Source organism: Podarcis erhardii (genome assembly GCF_964252035.2).
Source record: "Podarcis erhardii genome assembly, chromosome: 12".
Classification (NCBI taxonomy): Eukaryota; Metazoa; Chordata; class Lepidosauria; order Squamata; family Lacertidae; genus Podarcis; species Podarcis erhardii.
The window spans coordinates 35,326,650-35,347,790 of record NC_138513.1 but is presented as its reverse complement, the minus strand read 5'-3'; the positions used below and the strand labels follow the sequence as shown (position 1 = coordinate 35,347,790).

Genomic DNA, 21,141 nt, shown 5'->3' with positions numbered 1-21,141 from the left:
GCATGATGACACTTCTGGGCTTTTCCTGAGCAAACTGGCAATGTATTTAACAAGTCTGGAAAACCAGTTCCTGTTCCTCTCTAAGGCTCTAAGCAAAGACAATTGCACTGCCATAACTAACTATATATTTGTGTTTACTTACGAGACCAATAATAAGGTATAACTTTACTCATTTTGAATTTGTAAAATGAAATCCAACTCAAAAAGTTTTATTTTTCTATGGGATACTTTCTGGCCATTTCATCTCTCAATTGGAGCACAATGCTATTACCCCCTGTGTGCCAGTAGGTGTCAGTATAACACTGAGTTAACTAAGAGCCATTGCATTAAAAATAAACAAATCTGAGGCATGTCACTAGTGCTTCCTGTTTAATACATTTGCCTCCAGATTTTGCCTAAAGGAACCTGTGAGGTGAATTTGGACTGTCCTGTTTAGATGAAACATCTGTAAGAGTCTCGAGTGATTCAAAAATACAGGATTTGTGGGGGGAAATGTGGTTCACTCAACCCTTCAATGGTTTATCTGTAATGTACGTAGGATTTGATACTGAGGCACTGCTGCATAGATATCTGCACATGATATCTATACATTAGGAACAGCTTCCAAATCCTTTGGCACAGGCGTAGTCCAGAAATGGAAGATTCTGCCTTCTCAGCAGCCCCAAATCCAGGGAAGGGGCATACACACACACACACACACACACACACACACACACACACCCCATACAAGCAAGCACTGAATAAAACGAACAAATAATACAAAAACAGAAGAAAATACAAAAACAAAATACAAGGATGTAAACGTAATAACAAACTGCAATCAAAAATAAAACACATTATATTCTCCTAAAAAAGGAAAAAGAACGAAAAATAATACCAAAAAAGAAGAAAAAAATGACTTCCAACTAATTCCATGTTAGAACATTTATCCAAAAATTTAAAGTTAGAACATTTCCTCAAAAATTTAATCGTTACAGATAACCAGAGATATGAGGAATAAAGATCCACGTGGAGTTCATAGGGAAGGGGCGATTTCATCCCTCTTTCTTCAGCCTGTTTTGTCATGACTGCATGACATAGCTGAGACAGCAGGGCAATTTCTGGCTACATGGGCTCCCATTTTGTCAAAAGGCCTGCGTTCCCACTTGTCTTGGTAACACACCATGGCACCATATAGTGTCTTTCTCCCCTCCCCACACCACTATTTCCTCTCAAAAAGCTGCTTTCCTCAACCTTGGGTCCCCAGATGTTGGACTACAACACCCATCATCCAAGCCAGGTTATCCAATGGTCGGGGTGATGGAAGCTGTAGTGTAGCAACATCCATCTGGGGGCCAAGGTTGAAGAATACTGACCTAGGCAAGTTCAGTAGAAACGTCTCCTTGGAAACAACTTTTCATTTCCATGAATTCTAGTAAACCCTGAAGATACTAGCACTTGTCAAACCCAGCTTCTTCTCTGTCGCGTGCTCATTCCAGCATATCAAAAGACAAAGCAAGACATACCGCCACAGATTAAGCAGATGGCACTGAGCAGGCCAGTTTCCGTGTCGTCCATTTCCAAGGGCAGGAGCTGATTGGCAAATGTGAACACAAGATCCGTCAGGGGACCAAATCCAGCGTTATGCATCTGAGTTCGGTTCAGTGTAAGGCCGTCGGAAAACGTCATCGTGTCTTGTTCAGGCGTGTATCTTGTGCAAATTCTAAGGATCTGGGGGTCGGGGAGAGAAAAGTCATTTTGTTTAAGGACATCGCAATTATGGAATTTATAGAGTCCAGGTGTCTGGGTATGTTCTTCAAAGGCAGATGAATGTCCCAGTCATTGGGAAAGGACCACATCAGGTTATGGCCTTCTTGAGAACTCTACAATTACAGGACCAGAGAAGGAACGACCACTGGGAGGAACATAGGAAGAAGGAAAGCCATGGTACACCTCCGTCAGCACCACTAGATGCCTTTGTCTGCCCCAGCTGCAACAAAACATGTCTCTCCCATATCAGTCTCTACAGATACAGCAGGCATTGTAACTCCCAACAGTTTGACTTCAACCCCAAAGGCACACTCCTCCGTTGTCTCCTGAGACAGACGGATGCCAACCAAATCTAGCTGAAGTTTGGTACTTCCTACATCCCTGATTTTAGTCTGATGCTTAAGTGCAGTGTGTGCAGCCAATCCTACACATGCTTAGGTGAGACTCAGTGAGTTCAACAGGAGCTGCTCAGAAAGCAAAGCTTGAACAGAACCTGCAGCCACAGTCTCTCCCACTGGGAAGGTCCCAATGGGGACTTAGGAGGGCTTAATCTTGGCTAGATTGTGTCCTGCATTCACCCTTGGTTTCTGCTGTTTTGGTTTGGTTTCTGCTGTTTTCTAAGATCCCCTTTGACCCGCAGATCCTTATTAACAGCAACTTTTAGAAAGAAGAAGAACATAAAGGTCTGAGAATTGCCAGTGGGAAGGGTAAGCATTTGCAGTCTTAAGTCCCTATCGAGAAAAGTAACTGAGGAATACTAACACCACCACCTCCATTTCTCATGCCCAAGGAAAGCTTCTTAGCCGTGGGTGAGAGGAAGGTGGTAACAGCAGCTCCTAGGATTGGGGCAAGCATGGGCTGCTGAGCTATTCAAGCAACAGGGCTTCCCTTTCCCAAGAACCCACCTCAAATGTCTACACCACTCTTATCACATGATTTGCAAAGGTATCCACAAAGCATATAACACACGCAGAAGTCGCATGATGATGGGTTCTTCTGCTTCCAGCTTAGCATGCAGGAAGAAGCCACCTGGATCTATCCCCTCACTCTTCTCTCTCTCCCCAGGAGAACAGGAGAAACAGTGGCTCATGCTATGCCAACAGATTTGAGAAATAAAGTGGCAAATCCCAGACTTCTGACAGACAAATTCAGAGTTTGGTGGGAGGAGGCCAACTCTGCTTTCTCTCTCGCTCTAATTTGTATTTATTGTTGTTTTTTTAATAAATGGATGCCCTGCCTTATCCACGTGAAAGAACGTCTTTGCACTCTGAAAAACAATGGAATTAGCTACCACAGGATAGAGGGATGGCTCTCAACGTGGATGACCATAAAAGAGGATTAGACAAATCTATGGGCTTCATAAGGCTTTCAGTGGTTACTAGCTTTGATGACTACATCCTCTCCATGTCTCTGAGTAAAGAACAGAATGGCAGACTAGATGGGCCTTCGAAGCGGGAAGAGCTCTTCCAATTCTCTAGTTTATTTTCTTTAATGTACAAAATCTATGACAACTTCCTCTTCCACCCTGCTACCCCGGCCACAATAAGATATACTGGTAGGGTATGAACCTTGTGCTGTGGCTCCTTTGGCAGTATTCTCGGTTCAGCCCTACGCCGGTTTTCCAGAGATATGGTCAAAGGAAAGAACCATGGTTGCAGGATCTTCCTTTCCCCCTCAAGAGTCTCGCCAAGAAATAAAACAGCACATCTGAGCAGGTTTCCTTCAGAGAGGAGGAAAAACAATGGCCAGCATGAGTGAAAGGGACCCTTCCCACAGTCGCCGAGAGCGGCTAACATTCAGGGAACCTGAGCTGCCTCTCGGTGCTACTTGGGGAGAAGAATGTGGTCTCTTTGGGTTACATATAATACTGGAAGTGACAAACGCGGCGGCATATTCCGATGCAAGGCCCTTTCTCTTATTTCACGCTCTCTGTAGCCGTTGACCATAATCTGGTTTTATCGAGCAGGGCAAACAGGAGGGTTTCGTGAGAAATTACTTATGAATGGCAGGAGCATGGGAAAGACAACGCCAGAGAAACACACCCCATAATACTCGCTGATGAGGGCGAGATACAGTTTGGAAACTTCCCACTCTCTGTTTCTTATGTTAAAACACACACAGACACAAACTCCACATGATGATTAGCAGGCCGCAGTTTGCAACTACATTGTCTGTTCTGCAAACGGTTCTCCATCAAGGCTGATTTGGGGTGCAAGCAGCTGTGTTTCCTTTCAAGGTGCCACAGCAAGCAAGCGATCACACAGGGTCCCCGGACGATTGTCGGTCTGTTGATCCCTGTGCCACCACTGTGCTCGCTTCCCCGCTGCCACCAACCTGTTACTCTTGGGTACACACTGAGTCCAGACAGTTATTAAAATTGAACCAAATAAACAAGTTTATTTTATAAGCGTTAACAAGTTTATGGTTTCTCAGATAAAATTTTTGTCAGTTTCTTCACTTTAGTTTCTTTACCGGCCTATACCTTCCGAATACCTTCTGACTGATTATCTCAACTGTTTGACTGACTCCTCTTAACAGATTCTCTCCCTCTCTCACACCAGACTAACCCAACCCACAGACTTATCCTCTCTCTCTCTTCTCTAACTCCAGACTGACTTCTTAACAACTCTAACTCTAACTCCTCCCCTTGGGTTCCCATTGGTTAGTCATTTTACAATTAGTTAACCCTTTCCTTATGAACCCAGTATGATGTCACACACCTAGGAGGGCCACAATGTGGTTTATACAAATGCAGCTTTAATCTAGTTTCTATACTGAAAGTTCTCATAACATGAGATTAATGTTAACATCTCACAATTAACAAAACACAACAGGCAACAACTGAAGAAAAGCACACATGATCCCAGGATATGGTCTGACTGCACATGAGGTCTCTGCCATGCTGGGGCTAAGCAGATATGGGTCTGGTCATGGGCTGGATGAGAGACCACATGGGAAACACATGTATGCTGCCTTGGGTTCCATGACAGTAGAAAGGCAGGATAGAAATGTTAGGAAATTGGAAGTCAAACACAAAGGTGGGGTGAGGGGTGGTGGATGGTGATGGGAAACTGAATTATTCGTGGGATCGAGTATAGGTATGTCTGAACACTTTTAAGGATTGTATGAAATGTATGTTTGTATGTTTGTATATTTGTAATATATGTGTATTAAAAATTATTTTTTTAAAAAGAAAAAATGTTAGGAAATACACAAATCCAGTGACATGCTCATTACTGGCCTTTCAATGTATTTGCCCAATCCACTGCTCACTTGCAGATGCAAAAGTTCTAAAGTGCCCACAAAATTCTAAATCAAGAGTTGTATGTACACTCAGACAGAAACACAGATTTGAGACTACGACATGTGTCCAGGACGGCTGTCTACCAGCTCCATCTGATGCGCCAGCTGTGACCCTACCTACCTACCTACCAACCAAAGTGGTGCATGCTCTGGTCCTGCTTGGACTATTGCAATGAGCTCTGTGTGAGGCTACCTTTGAAGGGGACCTGGAAACAACAACTAATCCAGAATGTGGCAGCTAGACTGGTGACTGGGAGCCGCCACCGAGACCACATAACACTGGTCCTAAAAGATCTACATTGGCTCCCAGTACATTTCAGAGCACAATTCAAGGTGTTGGTGCTGACCTTTAAAGTCCTAAACAGCTTTGGCCCTGTATATCTGAAGGAATGTCTCTACCCCCATTGTTCAGCCTGGACACTGAGGTGCAACACTGAGGGCCTTCTTGTGGTTCCCTCACTGCGAGAAGCCAAGTTACAGGGAACCAGGCAGAGGGCCTTCTCCGCAGTGGCACCCTCCCTGTGGTACACCCTCCCATCAGATGTCAAGGAAATAAACAACTATCTGAGTTTTAGAATACATCCGAAGGCAGCCCTGTATTGGGAATGTTTTAATGTTTGATGTTTTATTACCTTTTTACATGTGTTAGAAGCTGCCCAGAGTGGTTGGGGAAACCCAGCCAGATGGATGGGGTACAATTATTACTACTATTACTATTACTATTACTATTACTACTACTACTGCTACTACCTACAGCCCAGAACTAAATGAAAGGAAGGAAAAACTGGAAATGTTTGGGGAACTCGATCTTTGCAAGTCTGGAATTTATAATGACCCAACTGCACCACAACTGGCTGCCAGGGCCCAATCCACCATGCTAAGCAAATATTTACAAGGATAAGGAGGGTGTTCTTAAGCAACCAAAATTACAAGTGATTGTGTCTGGCAGCTGACAAGCATTCCTGGAACTGACAGGCTGAAAATAGATGGCAGGCATCTTAAGAGCGAAGGGCTGGAGAGGGAAGTTAAGCTATGTAAACTCTTGCTCAACTTTAAAACAAAACAACAGCAACAACAATATATTAACCATTTTTTAAAAAACCAATTGCACTCTCAACCTCCGTTCAGCTCCCTTCTCATATCACTGCAAAGGAATACGCCCGAGAACTGTGTCATATTTTATAAATTATCAGTACACTTTCCTGGGGGGTAAAGAAGAAGTTAACTATGCCTTATCATAACAGCGCTCACCAAGGCAGGCATGCAGTTCGTAATAAATGGCTCTGTCTTGTGGTGAGACCACACACAAGAAGGAGGCGACGGCAGCAGGCCAGTATGAATGGACGCCGGGAAGAAGAAGGGACTCGGAGACGGGGCAAGGCCAGCTCCTATGATACTTTCCCTCTCCTGTTCCACTGTGCTCTCTTCACCCATATACATCAGTGTCCTACAGGAAGGACTGTTTGCAACAGCTTGTGACAAAGCAACGAGAAGAAAAATGGTCAGAGCAGCTAATATTCTCCTCCCCGGGGATCTTGTGTGAAACTTCAAGGGATTATGGGAGCCCCATTACTTGGACGGGAAACTTTCCTGAACAAACTGTAGGCTGAGCCAAACACAATATGCACAGCAGAGGACAGAGGAAACAGCTGATGATCCGACACCCATATACTGCAAAGCCCAGACTTTTGTGGAGCAGGACGGACCCTAAAGGAAAATGCACGTGTGTCTCCTCCAAAATCCAGGCTACAACCCTATCTGGGCAGAGGTAACCTTGCCACAGTTGTCCAGGTAAGCTCCTGGAAAGATTACAGTGAGGAGTTACACATGGGAGCTGCCCTTGGAAATGCTTTGTAAGCTCCAGGTGGTCCCCGAAAAGGACAGCAAGATCATTAATGGGGACTGGAAGATATGAACATACAACACCATCTGTGCTAGCTTCCTGTCTATCTCCAGGCCCAGTTCAATGTGCTAGTCCTAAATGGCTTTGGTGCAGCTTACCAACCTCTTCCTGAAGACCTACCCAGACCTTAAGATATTCATCAGAGGCCCATCACCAGGTTTCCCTGTCTAAAGAGGTGAGGCAGGTACCCAGTACGAAAAGAGTGTTTTCTGTTGTGGTACCTTCCTTGTGGAATGCTCTGCACACAGAGGTTTAGTGCCAAGCGATTACCTTTTTAATCTCCCAGGTCTTTTACAATTATGTTTCAGTGTATTTTAGTACTCAGCACACATTATTATAAACTGGATTTTAGTACAGTTTTAGAATGATTTTATCCTACTTGTGTTGGTTTTATATGGATAGTTCTACTAAGTTTATTTACTTAAAAAAATAATGGTTTAATGGGTGGTATATGCATGCCTAAATAAATAAACAAATAGACTAGTTAGAAAACTATTGTTTATTCTCTTTGAATGATGTTATCTTAAAGAAATTGACATTTGTAGACCACCACTCTTCTGAAGTCTTCCTCATAGCACTTTTTTGAGTCTAACAAAGCCAGATTTAATATTAAGGCTGTGTGTGTGCTCTTACACTTCAAGAAAATACATCACAATTTTGCAATAGCTTAATGCAAATTCTGGTAAGAAATGTTCTGTAACCCACATAAAGCACAAAAAACAGCAAATTTGAAGATACTGGCATAGTTTAGTTCTTAGAAGAGGTGAGGATCATCGCCTGAAAAGCAAAAATCTTCCTGAGACCCATCCAGCTTTGAGGGTTAAACTATCTATTGCCCAAACACTTAAACTCTCCACAAACATATTGCAAGCCTAGTTTAGTAGAAACCACATAGGTTAAGGCTACTGTTTGTGTCCATGTTTGCTTTCAGCAACATGAAAAATCTGGTTTCAGTCATTCATGTATCTCACTATAGTTGGGCTGCAGTCAAGTGAAAGATTACAGAATTCGGAAGGAAACATTGCTGCTTCTCAAGTCATTTCAGTGGAGCCTACAAAGGATACATAAGATATAAGTCCCTTTGATCTAAATCACAACTGAAAGAGTTGCTTAGCAGTGGGTTGGGCCATTGGCTGGATGTTGTTGTTGTTTTAGCCACCAGTAAATGACAGCAAAATGTAAGTGAATCATACAAAAAGAGACGATACGTACCAAGATGTCCAAGCATGCGGCTTTAAGTAGTGTGATCTGGTCTGCAATTGTCAAACTTGTAAAACCAGGCAGCCGTTTCGCAAATTCCACTATCTTAATAATGCACTTGGTTGCAAGTTCGCTGAATTTGTCCCAGAGCCCAAGGTCCAGCCGAACTCGATGGTCAGCGCTAGAGTTCTAGAAAGAACAGAAGGAATCATAAGATCAGTCAATTTCTGTGCAGCGTAGCTGAATCCATATAAATAATGAAGAGTGGAGAGATCCTGCTACAAGCAATTTCTACTAGCAATCGGAATTGCAGTGAAATTTGCTGCTGGAAATGCTCTTGGTGTAATCATTCAAAAATGAAAGCTGCCATCTGTCAATAAGGCAAAATAATTTTCAGCCTTTCCAAATACCATTGTCATTTTTCTTTCCCTTTAATTATACAATGTTTATAACCAGGGATTTGAATAAGTGGAACTGGAACACTGGTTTCCATATCTAGGAAAAGGACTATGTCTGGTGGCACATAATTTCAGCACCATGGCTGTGCTCGTACATCATGAAAAGTCATAGTTAATAGTCTGCTGTGAATACGCAGAACACACCAGCTTCCTGTCCCTGTGCTAGCAAGCAAAAGCAAGAAAACTTGGCTCAGTGTTAGGTTCAAACTGGGTATCAAACAAACCATGACTGGTAAGCCAAGAATATACACAGATTGTGCTTTGTTTGGCGCATAACAAACCACAACTATCAGCTTGGTCATAACACTCAGTCACGGCTTGTTGGTCCTGCTCACTAGCAGGGAGGGGCTAATCAGGAGCAAACTGGTAAACCATGGCTTGCTATGACATGCAAAATGCAGTCAATGTGAGATCTTTTCACATGCTATTGTTTTAGCAAATTAGTTCAAAATAGTTTATCTTGTCTAACACGGGAAGAGTTTCAGCGCTCTGTCAAAAATCAGTGTTATGAACAGATGAGCCATCTGTTATTGAAAAACTAATGAGCCATCTTTTAAACAATTATACAACTCTGGATTAAAAAACCCCAACATATATGGTATTAGAGAGTGATCTCTTTATCTCAGCGCACAAAGTTCAACAGTTGTGAAACATTTGCCTATCAAGAAAATGAAAGTTGTGATGTTTACTTAATGCCTGCAACACTATTCCATGTAGCGGATTTCACCCGGTTTAGCTTAAAAGCATCCCAAAATGATTCAGGCTCTTCCAGCCTCAAATAAAGAACAGATTTGTAATGCACCTGGACTCTTCAAGCTGTCTGCACCTGTGAAATGTAGAATCAAACATATCCCAAGTGTGCCCCTGCTACTGGAAGAAACCCTTCTTGTGTTTTATCAATCATCAATCAATGGCCTGTCCTAAGCACTGTGGACATAAAAGAAAATGGCATTGTTTTAGAACAGGAAATGAACCTTTCACATGCACAGTGCTGCTAAGAAAGTGGGACAAAGAGGAATGTCTGCAGGAGAGCCCAGCAACTGAGGGTTCCTGGTTGCAAGAAGAAGGGACTGGGGAGAGGTTCAGTTCAGCTTGCATTTCAAGGAGATTCTGCCTAATCTGCAGTTTGTGAAACAGTATGCAACGGAAGCCCTATCTTCCTTCCAAATTCACACTACTCTGAAATTTGCAATGCGCTTCTCCAGCCAAGTAACATGTTGACAAGTGTGCTGACAAGTTTCCTTCAAACCTTCCAGGAAAGTCAGGGGTGGGGCAGACACACCCAGGAAACACAGGAACACTGGAACAGGGGTTGACATGTTAAGTACCTCCTTCTCCCCATTTAAAGCCTTTGTGCCGTCTTTTGAAGGCTTGAATGGGGCTACTGAAAGGCTAGGAAGGTCACGAGACTTGCTGCTCCTAGATCCACATCTGAGGCCTATTTAAAACGGGTTTAGAATCTGGGCATTCTCCGACAAGAACTGGCACAGGAGAGTGCAAAAGACTGGTACCAACTTGATGAATGGGATAACTTGAAAATGAGGCAGAGAAGCTCAAAAAGTTCTGATGAACGGTATAGGTAAATTCCAGGTCCTGGAGGTGTTAGACAAACAGGAAGAGGATCACACAACCATCTTCCCAGCAGCTGAGCCTAGACTCATTTGCTGACAGAAACAAGGCACTCTGTGACCATGCGAAGGAAATGCTTTCGCTTGGGCAGGATAATAACAGGAGGCAGAAGGAAATGTCCCCACAAAACATTTCCTTTAGGAGGCACGGTCCAACAGGAACTTTTCCCACGCATGTTGTGCAGAGATGAATTTTGACGCTGAGCTTGGCTCATGGAAACATTTCCTCCTCCTACCAGTGAGTCTGTATCCTTAAGATTTATTTTAGATCATCCTCAAGGACCTCGGTGAAATACTGTAGGTGGGGGGTGGGGAATAATATCAAGATGTGCAGCCATTCAGGTTGTAATTAAATTTAATAGGCAGTTTATCCACTTCCATGGGGGGGAAATGGCAGCGAAGAGCAGAGCCTAGAGCAGGAAATCATTTTACAATAGGGTATCCATCTGGAAAGAAGACGTTGCATGAAATCAGCTAGTGTGAACAAAATCTTGACCGGGATCTTATGAGCTCGGTTTATCATGCTCCTCCGCCCACCATTCCTGAGCCAGGGAAGTTTTGACAGAGATGCTTTTGAGCGGATGCCGGGCAGCTTTAACAAAATGCAAATCTGATTTGGCGATTATGCAAGCTGAAGAGAAGAGGTTAGTCGATAAAGCACCAAGTTCACTTGCTGTTTTATTGCACTGCTTTGCTGTGTTCAAGAGGGACCCAAAATGGCTGTGCCTCATCTTACGAACGCTGAAACCAGAAAGCGCTGCAACAACATTTTATACAGTAATCAGAGCTGCTAAAAAGCACCACTTGGAAAAACAAGCACATTTGTAGCCGTTTCCCTAGATATGGAAATATAAAACTGAGTCAGCATTGATATACAGGCCAAAAGATAAAATATGGAATTAATATAAAAGAAGGTTAGAAGCGGAAATTCCAGGATTCGCTCTCCATGGGTTCTGAGAAGTATCAAACCGGTGGAGTTTTGCTGAATGTTTTACAACAGCATGATTTCCGACTGTTATTTTTTTCATGCATGCAGCTTAAGGACCACATTTCCCATAGTGCTGCAACAGAGGACATATGGTGGAATAATACTGTAAGACCCCCTAGTGACATTTTTATCAGCAGAAAAGCCCAGCCATGCTGTAAAATCCAAACACATGGCCATTTTTAAATTTTATTTATTTTTATTTTTCACCCAAATTGATCCCCTTTGGTGGGGTTTTTTTTGCAGCAATCTGCTGCATCTCCAACTAAGACTATAGAACAAGACATTTGTGGAGAGACTGATTTAGTTGCAGAGGGGTGAGGACCCACACTTTTTTTTCCTCAATTCTGTTTAACCTATTGAACACAATTTCTATTTTGGTTTGGTTGGGAGAGGCCTGAGCCACTGAAATGAATGCAGACCTCCTATCAGCCTATCAGGGGGGGTCTCAACAAACCCTCATTTGTTCTTGACCGATTTGGAGTACAAAACGACAGTTTGCAAGCGCAAAGCAGATGGGCCAGATTAAATGGGCAGCTCAGGAATTTGAGAGGTGACTACCTTATCAAAAGCAACAACACACTATTTTTTGTACAACAGGGAGCAACACACTCCGTGCAGATTTCTATGCCAAATAAAGCTTATGAAACATACCATCTTTCCTCATGAAAATACCTCAGAAATTTAAAATGAGGGAACTGTCCAATTAATTATTATCATCATTATTATTTCTAATTCATATTAAAATCTATGTGGTGTGCAGAATCTGGGTTAAAACAAAAATAAGTTATCAATATGGTATGGTGCTACTATATTATCCAATATAATATGAAGACTGGTTTTGGAATACAAAGCAATCCCCATCAGGGGAAATGTGTTCATTTCTCTTGATAGTCCTAGCAGGAATAAGCAGACTTTTTTCTACATGGCAGAGATTTATAACTCACTCTTCACTTTCCTCTTGCATGTCCTCTAAGAACCTTGTGGTTCTTCTACTCTCAGTAGGCCTCTGTTTTAATGATTCCCTCTATGCTATTATTGATTATTTCAAAATCTTTAGATTTTTGTTTTATTAAATGGATATTTTTTTGTCCCATCACCTGGTATGTGGCTCCCTCCTGCTCTCATGCATAGCACTACACAACCTGGATCATACCAACAAAAAAAGAAAGGCTTTTGGTATGAGAAGGCTTCTGCTTCACTGCATGGGGCTGCATTAAATACTTCCTGGTCCCTTCCAGATCAATTAACTTCTGTGATTCTGACAGCCCACCAGACCCCTCCAGTCTTCATTACACACATCTCTTACCGTAGTGTATTTGCCCAGCTGGCAGAGAGAAGGGAAGGTTTCCTGGTGAGATTTTCGGATTTTCTCTGTGAGGTCATCCAACTCTGCCGTCATTTCGTAATTCTCCATAAACTCTTGCTTTAAAGGCTCTTTCTTCTTTTTGTTCCTGTCATTTCTGACAGCTGGGAAGGGGGCAAGAAGGGAGGCAGTTCAAGTATGGCACACTAACCAAAGTCCAACAGCTCTTGGAGACAGCAGCAAATGTTAAACAAGCAAAACATACTGAGAGCACCAAAACACCACTAAGGAGCAATAAAATACAACGGGGGGGGGGGTATAGGAAGCCGTCTTCTACCGAGTAAGATCACTGGTCCTTCTAGCTCAGGATCACCTAAACCAGGGTGGCTAACCTGCGCCCATCCAGCTATTTGTTGGACTACAACTTCCATCAGCCCCCAAGCAGCATGGCCAATGGTGAGGGCTGATGGGAACTGGGGTCTCACAAGGCCAAGCCTTATGAGGAGCACTTGAAGGAGCTGGGTATGTTTAGCCTGGAAAAGAGGAGATATGATAGCCACCTTCAAATATCTCAAGGGCTGTCACGTGGAAGAGGGAACAAGCTTGTTTTCTCCTGCTCTGGAGGGTAGGACTCGGACCAATGGCTTCAAAGGGCCAAAGGAGATTCCGACTAAACATCAGGAAAAGCTTTCTGACAATAAGAGCTGTCCGACAGCGGGACGGTCTCGCTCGGGAGGCTGTGGACTCTCCTTCCTTGGAGGTTTTGAAGCAGAGGTTGGATGGCCATCTGCCATGGATGCTTTAGGTAAGATTCCTGCATTGTAGGGGGTTGGACTAGATGACCCTTGGGGTTCCTTCCAACCCTAACATTGTATGATTCTAAGGTCTAGAGAACCATAGGTGAGCCACTCTCAGTCTATGCAAACTGGCCATGGCTCAACAGGATTGCAGGCAGGAGTCTTTACCCAGGCCGACCTTGAGATGTTGGGGATTTGATCTGGGATCGTTTGCACACAAAGTATGAGTTCTACCATTGAGCTGAAGCACCCTACCCCACAACCCCTAATAATAATAATAATAATAATAATAATAATAATAATAATACCCTTCATAGTAAATTAACCCACACTGACATTTTACGGTAAGGCTGTTCCTAATACAGTGCAAGGATCTCTCTTCAGTTATTTATAGGCAAATTGCATGCAACAACACGTGATATTACAATATTCATCATTGGCACTGCCCATGGAATCACTTCGTGCTATAAACAAAGGTGTTTGTACCTTTAAGTCGCCACCTCTGGGAAACTGCATTTCGATATGTTTTGCTGCAATTTCCATTTCTATATAGGATCATGCCGCTTGGTGACCAATTATCACTAGATTAACACCGAGATACCAAACTTAGTAGTACCACAGGGACAAAAACATTCTAAGCATGGAGTGGATTGAAATTGTGGTTAGGGTAATATATGCATGGGCGGAGGCACTCTGGGGAATAAACTAAATTAACCAGGTGAGCTCTAAAGGGAATAGCGCTACATCTACACTCTGATAGAGGACTAAGCCTACCGTTAATACAATGCAGGCTCCAATGGAATTAGTATACGGAGTCAGCTACCCATAATCCACAAGAAGCCCAAAATGTGATGTCATTGAATGAGCACTGCACTAGGTCAAATCATGACTGCCTTGCAATAATAATAATAATAATAATAATAATAATAATAATTTTTTATTTATACCCCGCTCTCCCCAGCCAAGGCCGGGCTCAGAGCGGCTTACAAACAATAATAAAAACAAGAAGAAAGATTACAATTTAAAAACAAAAATAAAATACAACATTAAAATAATGGAACATTAAAATATTAAAATGTAGCCTTGTCACAGGAGGAGAAGGAAAAGAAAAGAAAAGAAAAGAAAAGAAAAGAAAAGAAGAGAGAGAGAGAGAGAGAGAGAGAGAGAGAGAGAGAGAGGGAGGGAATCAAATTGGCTCCAAGCCAAAGGCCAGGCGGAACAACTCTGTCTTACAGGCCCTGCGGAAAGAAATCAGATCCTGCAGGGCCCTGGCCTGGTCTCATGAGTCAGAGCGTTCCACCAGGCCGGAGCCAGAGTTGAAAAGGCCCTGGCTCTGGTTGAAGCCAATCTAACTTCCTTAGGGCCCGGGACCACTAGGGTGTTGCTATTTATGGACCTTGAGGCTCTCCGTGGGGCATACCGGGAGAGGCGGTCCCGTAGGTACGAGGGTCCCAGGCCGTGAAGGGCTTTAAAGGTCAAAAGCAGCACCTTAAATCTGACCCTGTACTCCACCGGGAGCCAGTGCAGCTTGAAAATAAGTTACCTAGGCCATCTTAAACAGTGACAACAAAGCTAAACTACAAACTTGGTTTGCTTGTATAGTCAATGAGAGGAGTGTAAATGGAAAATTAAGAACCAAGGGTGGTGAAAATGTTGGACCAGGACTTCACTGGTATTTGGCTGCCCCACTTTGTTAATGGCTATTCTCCTGCTGCCCTTAAAATTGTTTTCTGTGAATCCTTTGGAACTCATTTTATGGGCTGTGTAGTATGAAGACAGGCTCAAATCCACCTGTCCCTTTTTCTCCCTCTAGGAATAGGTAACCAGTTTACCCACAGAGAGATTCCAGCCCACACTATCTGAAAAGACCTTCCTCAGAGGGACGTGAACTGTATGGCAAAATAAAGCCAGGACTGCAGCCAAGCCCATCACCCAATAGCAGAAAAGAAACACAGAAACACACACACACAAAGCAATTCCCATCTGAATCATCTGGTCCCTGGGAGTTCTTGGCAGCAGCTCGCAAGATTGCCCTAAATAAGGTGTTTGTGTTCTACAAGCTGTTCCAAGCTATTGAGCTAAGTAGCTGCTGAGACCTTATGTTTAGCAAATGTGTCAATCAGCACACAGAAATATATGCAAATGGAGCTCTATGGCAAGAGGCCTGCTGCTCCTTGCAGTGGGAGAGGAGTTTACATAACAAGGAAGCAGGGCAATTCTACTGCCTTGGCACAATGCTGCGTTTGCTACGCTTGACCATCAGCAGCTAGCTAGCTGTTGTCCATCATGCACTCTGGAAAGGCACAGGAGCCGCGTTAGAACAAAGGTGGCAACCCCATAGGCCACTGCTGCTGTTTTGGGGGGTCAAACATATGTCCTGCGTGTCTGAAGTCACAGGTGGGCAACATCATTTTTGGGTGGCGTGAGTTAGATTTGTGTTCTGAAACAGTACAGGGAACCTGAGTTGATGGAAAGGGAGGTGAAATATTACACTGACAGCTAACACATCCCTCCAGGTGTCCCTGTTTTCCAGGGACAGTCCCGGATTTGCAGAAGCCATCCCAGTTTCTGATGTGATCCCAGTATGTCCCGCTTTTCCTTAGGATGTCCCTATTTTCATCCAAGAAATGTTGGAGGGTATGGAGTTATTTGACCCTCCAGCCATCTGAAGGCAGCCCTGTATAGGGAATGTTTTTAACATTTAATCCTTTATTATGTTTTTACATATGTTGGAAGTTGCCTAGAGCAGTTGAGGCAACAAAGTCAGATGGGTGGGGTAAAAATAGGATGATGATGATAAAGATGATGATGATAGATGCCTTTATTGTCATCAGAGAAATGTTGGAGGGTATGAGCTAAAGCACCCTTTAAGTCATGCCTTTTAATGTAATTATGCTATCAAAAAAAGCCCCACCCTTTAATGTCAGGCACACTTTAAGCTGCTATCCTGCAAACACTTACTTGGGAGTAAGCCCCGCTGATCTAAATGGGGCATACGTTTGAGTAGAAATGCATAAAATCTGCACTGTAAGAAAGTCAGTCAGATGAAGTGATAATTTAGCACCTTGCACAATTTATTGAAAATTGTGAGGTGTAATTTTGAAGAGTGTAAAGAACTTCTGGACGAACAAAGCAATACACATACTCAGTGATATTGCTAATTCAACGTAAAAGTCAATGGCAAGACTCTTCTACAGGCCAGGGAATTAAATAAACATACAAAAATCAGTAAATTCCAAGCTGGTGTTCCTAGAGTGACTGTAACTGCCGTGCTGTGCAAATACAGAATATGTGATTATGCCGTATATTGTATTTTATATAAGTTATATCTTCCCAAAGCTAGTTATCTCTGCACAAATCCCAAGTGCAAGATCATGGGCTTTAATGAAGTCACACCAACTATGAATCTAACTATTGTATTTAACATGCCTGGAGTAATGTTGATATAAGAATTCGTTATAGCCATTAAATACTTAGGACTCAAGTGCTGCAGTATTTCATCGTTCCCCTGAGTGTGTTGAATGGGAGGCAGAATGCTTTGGAGAGCCAGGCTATTAAAGGGGAAACACTGGCACATATGTACACACCGGGTGCATATAGCTGTACTCACACGTTTAACTACATGCAAGGCCAGCCCAAGACATTTTGGCACCTGAGGCAAACCACAAAACCGTGTCCCCCTGTTAGGGAAAGAGGAGTGAGTGAAGAACAGCGGGAAGAAACAAATCAACTTTACACAGTGGTTGAAGTGGGAACCAAAGGCTGCCACCAGGGGGAAAGGGGGTTGCTCTGAACCCCACCAGATGGGTGTAGACCCTAGGGTACAAGACAACACAAGACAACAGTCCACACCATTTTCTCCCTGGAAGGAGTCCAGCAATGCCTCCTATTCACCAAGAGACTTCTGTAGAGTTGGCATAGGGGTAATGACGGCTCCCCACATCAAATGGGGGGTGCCTTTTGCGTGGTCAAGCGCAGCCCCCCAGATCCCAGTGCGGCTCCCAGTAGTACGGGCTGGCTTCGCCCTCCCCAGGCTGGATACCTGGAGGTCTCCACCTACCTCAGCCAATCATCCAATCCCGCCTGGGGAGGCATTGCCAGGGGATTGGCCAGGTAGGGGGAGGGACCGCCCTGCCCACACAACAGGTGAATCTTACCTGGAAAGCGTGAGTTCGCTCCAGAGCTTTTCCCACCCTGCCCTCCCTCAGTTAAGCCTTCTTTTGCAGATTAACCTCTTTTCCACAGGCACGTGGGCACTGCTACATCATGGTCGCTGCTGAAAGGCCAGAAAGGTATTTTGCTGCATTGGCAGGTTTTGCCTTTCCTGAAGCAAAATGTCACAACTTTGGCGGTTTCAGGCCTTGGGCAGAATCCTTTAGTCTATCTTCCTAAATGGGGGGGCGAGCGTGAAGTGGTGACCCACGCCGCCTTTGCGGCGGTGATCCCAGGGTTCCCCGTTAAAGGGATCTTGAGGGGAGGCATTGGCCATACGCCGAGAGGTTGTCATTGTTCTCCCCTGTGACAGCGGCGAAACGGGGGGCAGGCTCTCTGCTTGAACAAATGTTCCCCAGAGCCAGCCCAATCCCCACACATTCTGGATAACTCTGATGTCTCCCAGATCCCCAGCTGGGGACTAGGAAGGATAAACGCCCAATGCCTGAGCCAAGGTCTCCCTACATCTGAAACTCAATAAAGTTGTGGCCAATTTTAATCCCGTAGCACGTTGTCTTGAGTCACTATTCCACTCGGGGGTTGCCTGGGGTTGGGGGGACTCCGCCTGTCCATGCAATGCTGCAGGGGCAGGGGCAAATCTGTTTTCCAAGGAGTGTGCTGCAGCTGTTACTGCCACTGCTGCAGGAGCAGTGGGTGATGAGCTGCTTGGAGGCTGGATCTTTGCTGCCCCTGTAGATCCTGACACCTGAGGCAGTTGCCACACCTTGCATCACCGGTTGGTCGGCACTGCCTAATGGCAGGCAGTGCCTAAATCTATCTAAAAATAGAATAGTAGGGTCATCACATACAGTGGTACCTCCAGTTGCGGGTGGGGTCCATTCCAGAGCTGTGGTCGGATCCCGAGTTTTCTGCAACTGGAGGGACTGCTTCTGCGCATGTGTGCGTGGCAATAGAGCGCTTCTGCGCATGTGGCGAAACCTGGAAAAATACTTCCAGGTTTGCCGTGTACATATCCTGAAGGATACGTAACCGGAGGTGAATGTAAGTAGAGGTACCACTGTACTTGGTTTTGCATTCAAAGCAAGCATCACTCATTCAATCATTCATTCATTCATTCGCTGAGCGTACTTTTATCCCACTCTTCCATTGTAAAAGCCATGCTCAGGGTGGTTTACCGTATACTGAAAAAGCCAAGCAGTTGAACAATTTTTTAAAAAGCATATTAGTTTTCTTAATACAGAGAACCAGCATCAGTCAATGTCCCCAATTCACCCACATCTCCCTAAAATTAACACTCAGCAACAAGTGACTAAGAAAATTTATTATTAAATGATTAGTGAATAAACAAACAGGCCCACCTTTTCATCACCAGCCAGCATCCAAAACATGTTGTTCAACCACATGTACATTCCTACAGCTCCATACCCAAGCAAACTATGTATCAATAATTTTTTTTTCACAGGATTAATTAGCATATAATATAGCCATAAAACAAGGGTTTAGTTGAGCAAAGTTCCATTGCTTCGCAGGTCAAATGCCTGCTGGAAAAAAAATATCTCAACCAGGAAGCAGAATTCCAAAAGAGGTGGCTGAAAAGACCTCATCTGGCAGGGAATTCCACCACTTACGGCACTGCCAGAGAGAAGGACTACTCTTGCATGCCAACTAGTTGCACCTTCTCCACTGGTGGGATGTGAAGAATAAGCCACAGGCCTTATTGAGCAGGCAGGCTGATTTGGGAGATGGTCCTTTAAGTATCCTTGGTCCAAACCATTTATCATACTACAGTGGAACCTCGGTTTTCAAATGTAATTCGTTCTGTAAGAATGTTCGATTTTCGAAATGTTCGAAAACCGAGGATGAAAGGAATGCCCTCCCATCAGATGTCAAGGAAATAAACAACTATCTGACTTTCAGAAGACATATGAAGGAATGCCCTGTTTAGGGAAGTTTTTATTGGTTTATGTTTTATTATGTTTTTAATATTCTGTTGGGAGCTGCCCAGAGTGGCTGGATAGGCCTGGCCAGATGGGCGGGGCATAAGTAATAAATTGTTGTTGTTGTTGTTTTTGTTGTTAACTTCTTGAAGTCTGCCACCTTGCTGTTTCCTCCATTTCCCCCCTATTATGTGCTTTTTCATCACTTCCTCTTAAGATATGCTGAATTTGCCTTAAGGGGTAAAAAAAGATTAAGATGATCAGCTTGGGCTTAGTGCCAGAATCTGGTAATAGCTGTACATTTCATTTATGATTTACAGACTACCCTCACTACTGGAAAGGAAACTCCCAAGCAGGAGTTTATAGAATGCGAGAGCAGGCAGAAGGAAGGAAGGAAACAAGTTTATGCTTTCACTCTTGGTGCCAAAATGGCGGCACTGGAAGGGAAGGGGGGGTGGTGGCAACCTCAGAACCTATCCTTCTGGGGGCACGAAAGGATGGTGCTGTCTCTCACCCAAAGAGGGAGACTTGTCAAGGAGAGTACCTCTTCAAACCGTCTCTTGTTTCGGTTAAGACATTAGTCTGCTTGCGATCCAGTTTATTCGAGAATGTGGTACACAAAATAATCATGTGCAGGACTGCATGGTATTTGGCTGAGGTGAAGAAGAATAACTTCTAGGTTTAAAATCATCAAGGGCACACACACACACACACACACACACACACACACACACACACACAATCACATGAAAATAGTACCACTGATTTAATGAAGGGTGTAAGATGCCTGACAAAAACTATTGGGTTTTTTATTTTATTTTATTTTATTTTATTTTATTTTATTTTATTTTATTTTATTTTTATTTTATTTATTATTATTATTATTATTATTATTATTATTATTATTATTATTATTATTATATAGTATTAGTATTGTATTAAGGAAAACCAGATGACACTAACTGATACATACACAAGACACCCACAAAGATAAGGCTAATATGCACAGTTTTAAAACACAAACATCCTAACTGAATTTCCACACTGATACATTTAGAATTCAATGTACACTGAATATATCTAGGGGCTTGATACATTCAGATATATCGGAGGCTTCCTACATCACAATTTCAACGATGTTTGAAATGAGATGTTATAGAGTACTGTATAAATATTCAGTACATGCAGACATGTATTAAAGTAAAGCACATTGCAAAAAATACAATATAATAAAATACATTGTGTAGTATCCAGCACTATCTGAACCAGCTTCCAAAAATGTGAAGAGAGCTTTCTTTTTTCTCTCTTTCCCCTCACCCCAAGCCTCCTGCAGCCCTTGAAATCTGTCCCACCAGTGAACAGACACCTTTTCCAGTTATGCATGGAGTTATTCTACAGCTGCAAATCAAAATTAAGGTACTGGAAACTGGTACACTGTTGGTTTTCTCTAGGTGCAGATATGAGGCAAAGCCCTCAATGCTTTCACACTTAAAGACATTTCTTTAGTAGATTTGTCCTTGCTAATTTTTAGCATCCTCTCACAGTAGGAAAGGAGGCAGTAAGCTTTGGAGGAAACCAAAATGCTTTAAAGGACTCGGACAACACATGAGCCATGCATACATCACAATTTCTAGACCCTGCCAACAACACATAGAGACTGAATTCTGTCTGGTTTCCATGTACTTTTCATTCATTACATAAT

General features: G+C 43.4%; 1 protein-coding gene across 10 annotated transcripts in view; it reads right to left on the bottom strand.

Moving 5' to 3' along the window:
* RARB (retinoic acid receptor beta) overlaps positions 1 to 21,141 on the bottom strand; it is a 362,123-nt gene that overhangs the window by 4,250 nt on the left and 336,732 nt on the right. For all 10 annotated transcript variants that reach the window (XM_081882235.1, XM_081882236.1, XM_081882234.1 and 7 more), the window contains 3 exons: positions 12,536 to 12,696; positions 8,168 to 8,344; positions 1,506 to 1,710 (listed from right to left, as the gene is read on the bottom strand). In XM_081882235.1, coding sequence (XP_081738361.1) covers positions 1,506 to 1,710; positions 8,168 to 8,344; positions 12,536 to 12,696 — 543 coding nt within the window. The remainder of the gene's footprint in view (positions 1 to 1,505; positions 1,711 to 8,167; positions 8,345 to 12,535; positions 12,697 to 21,141) is intronic.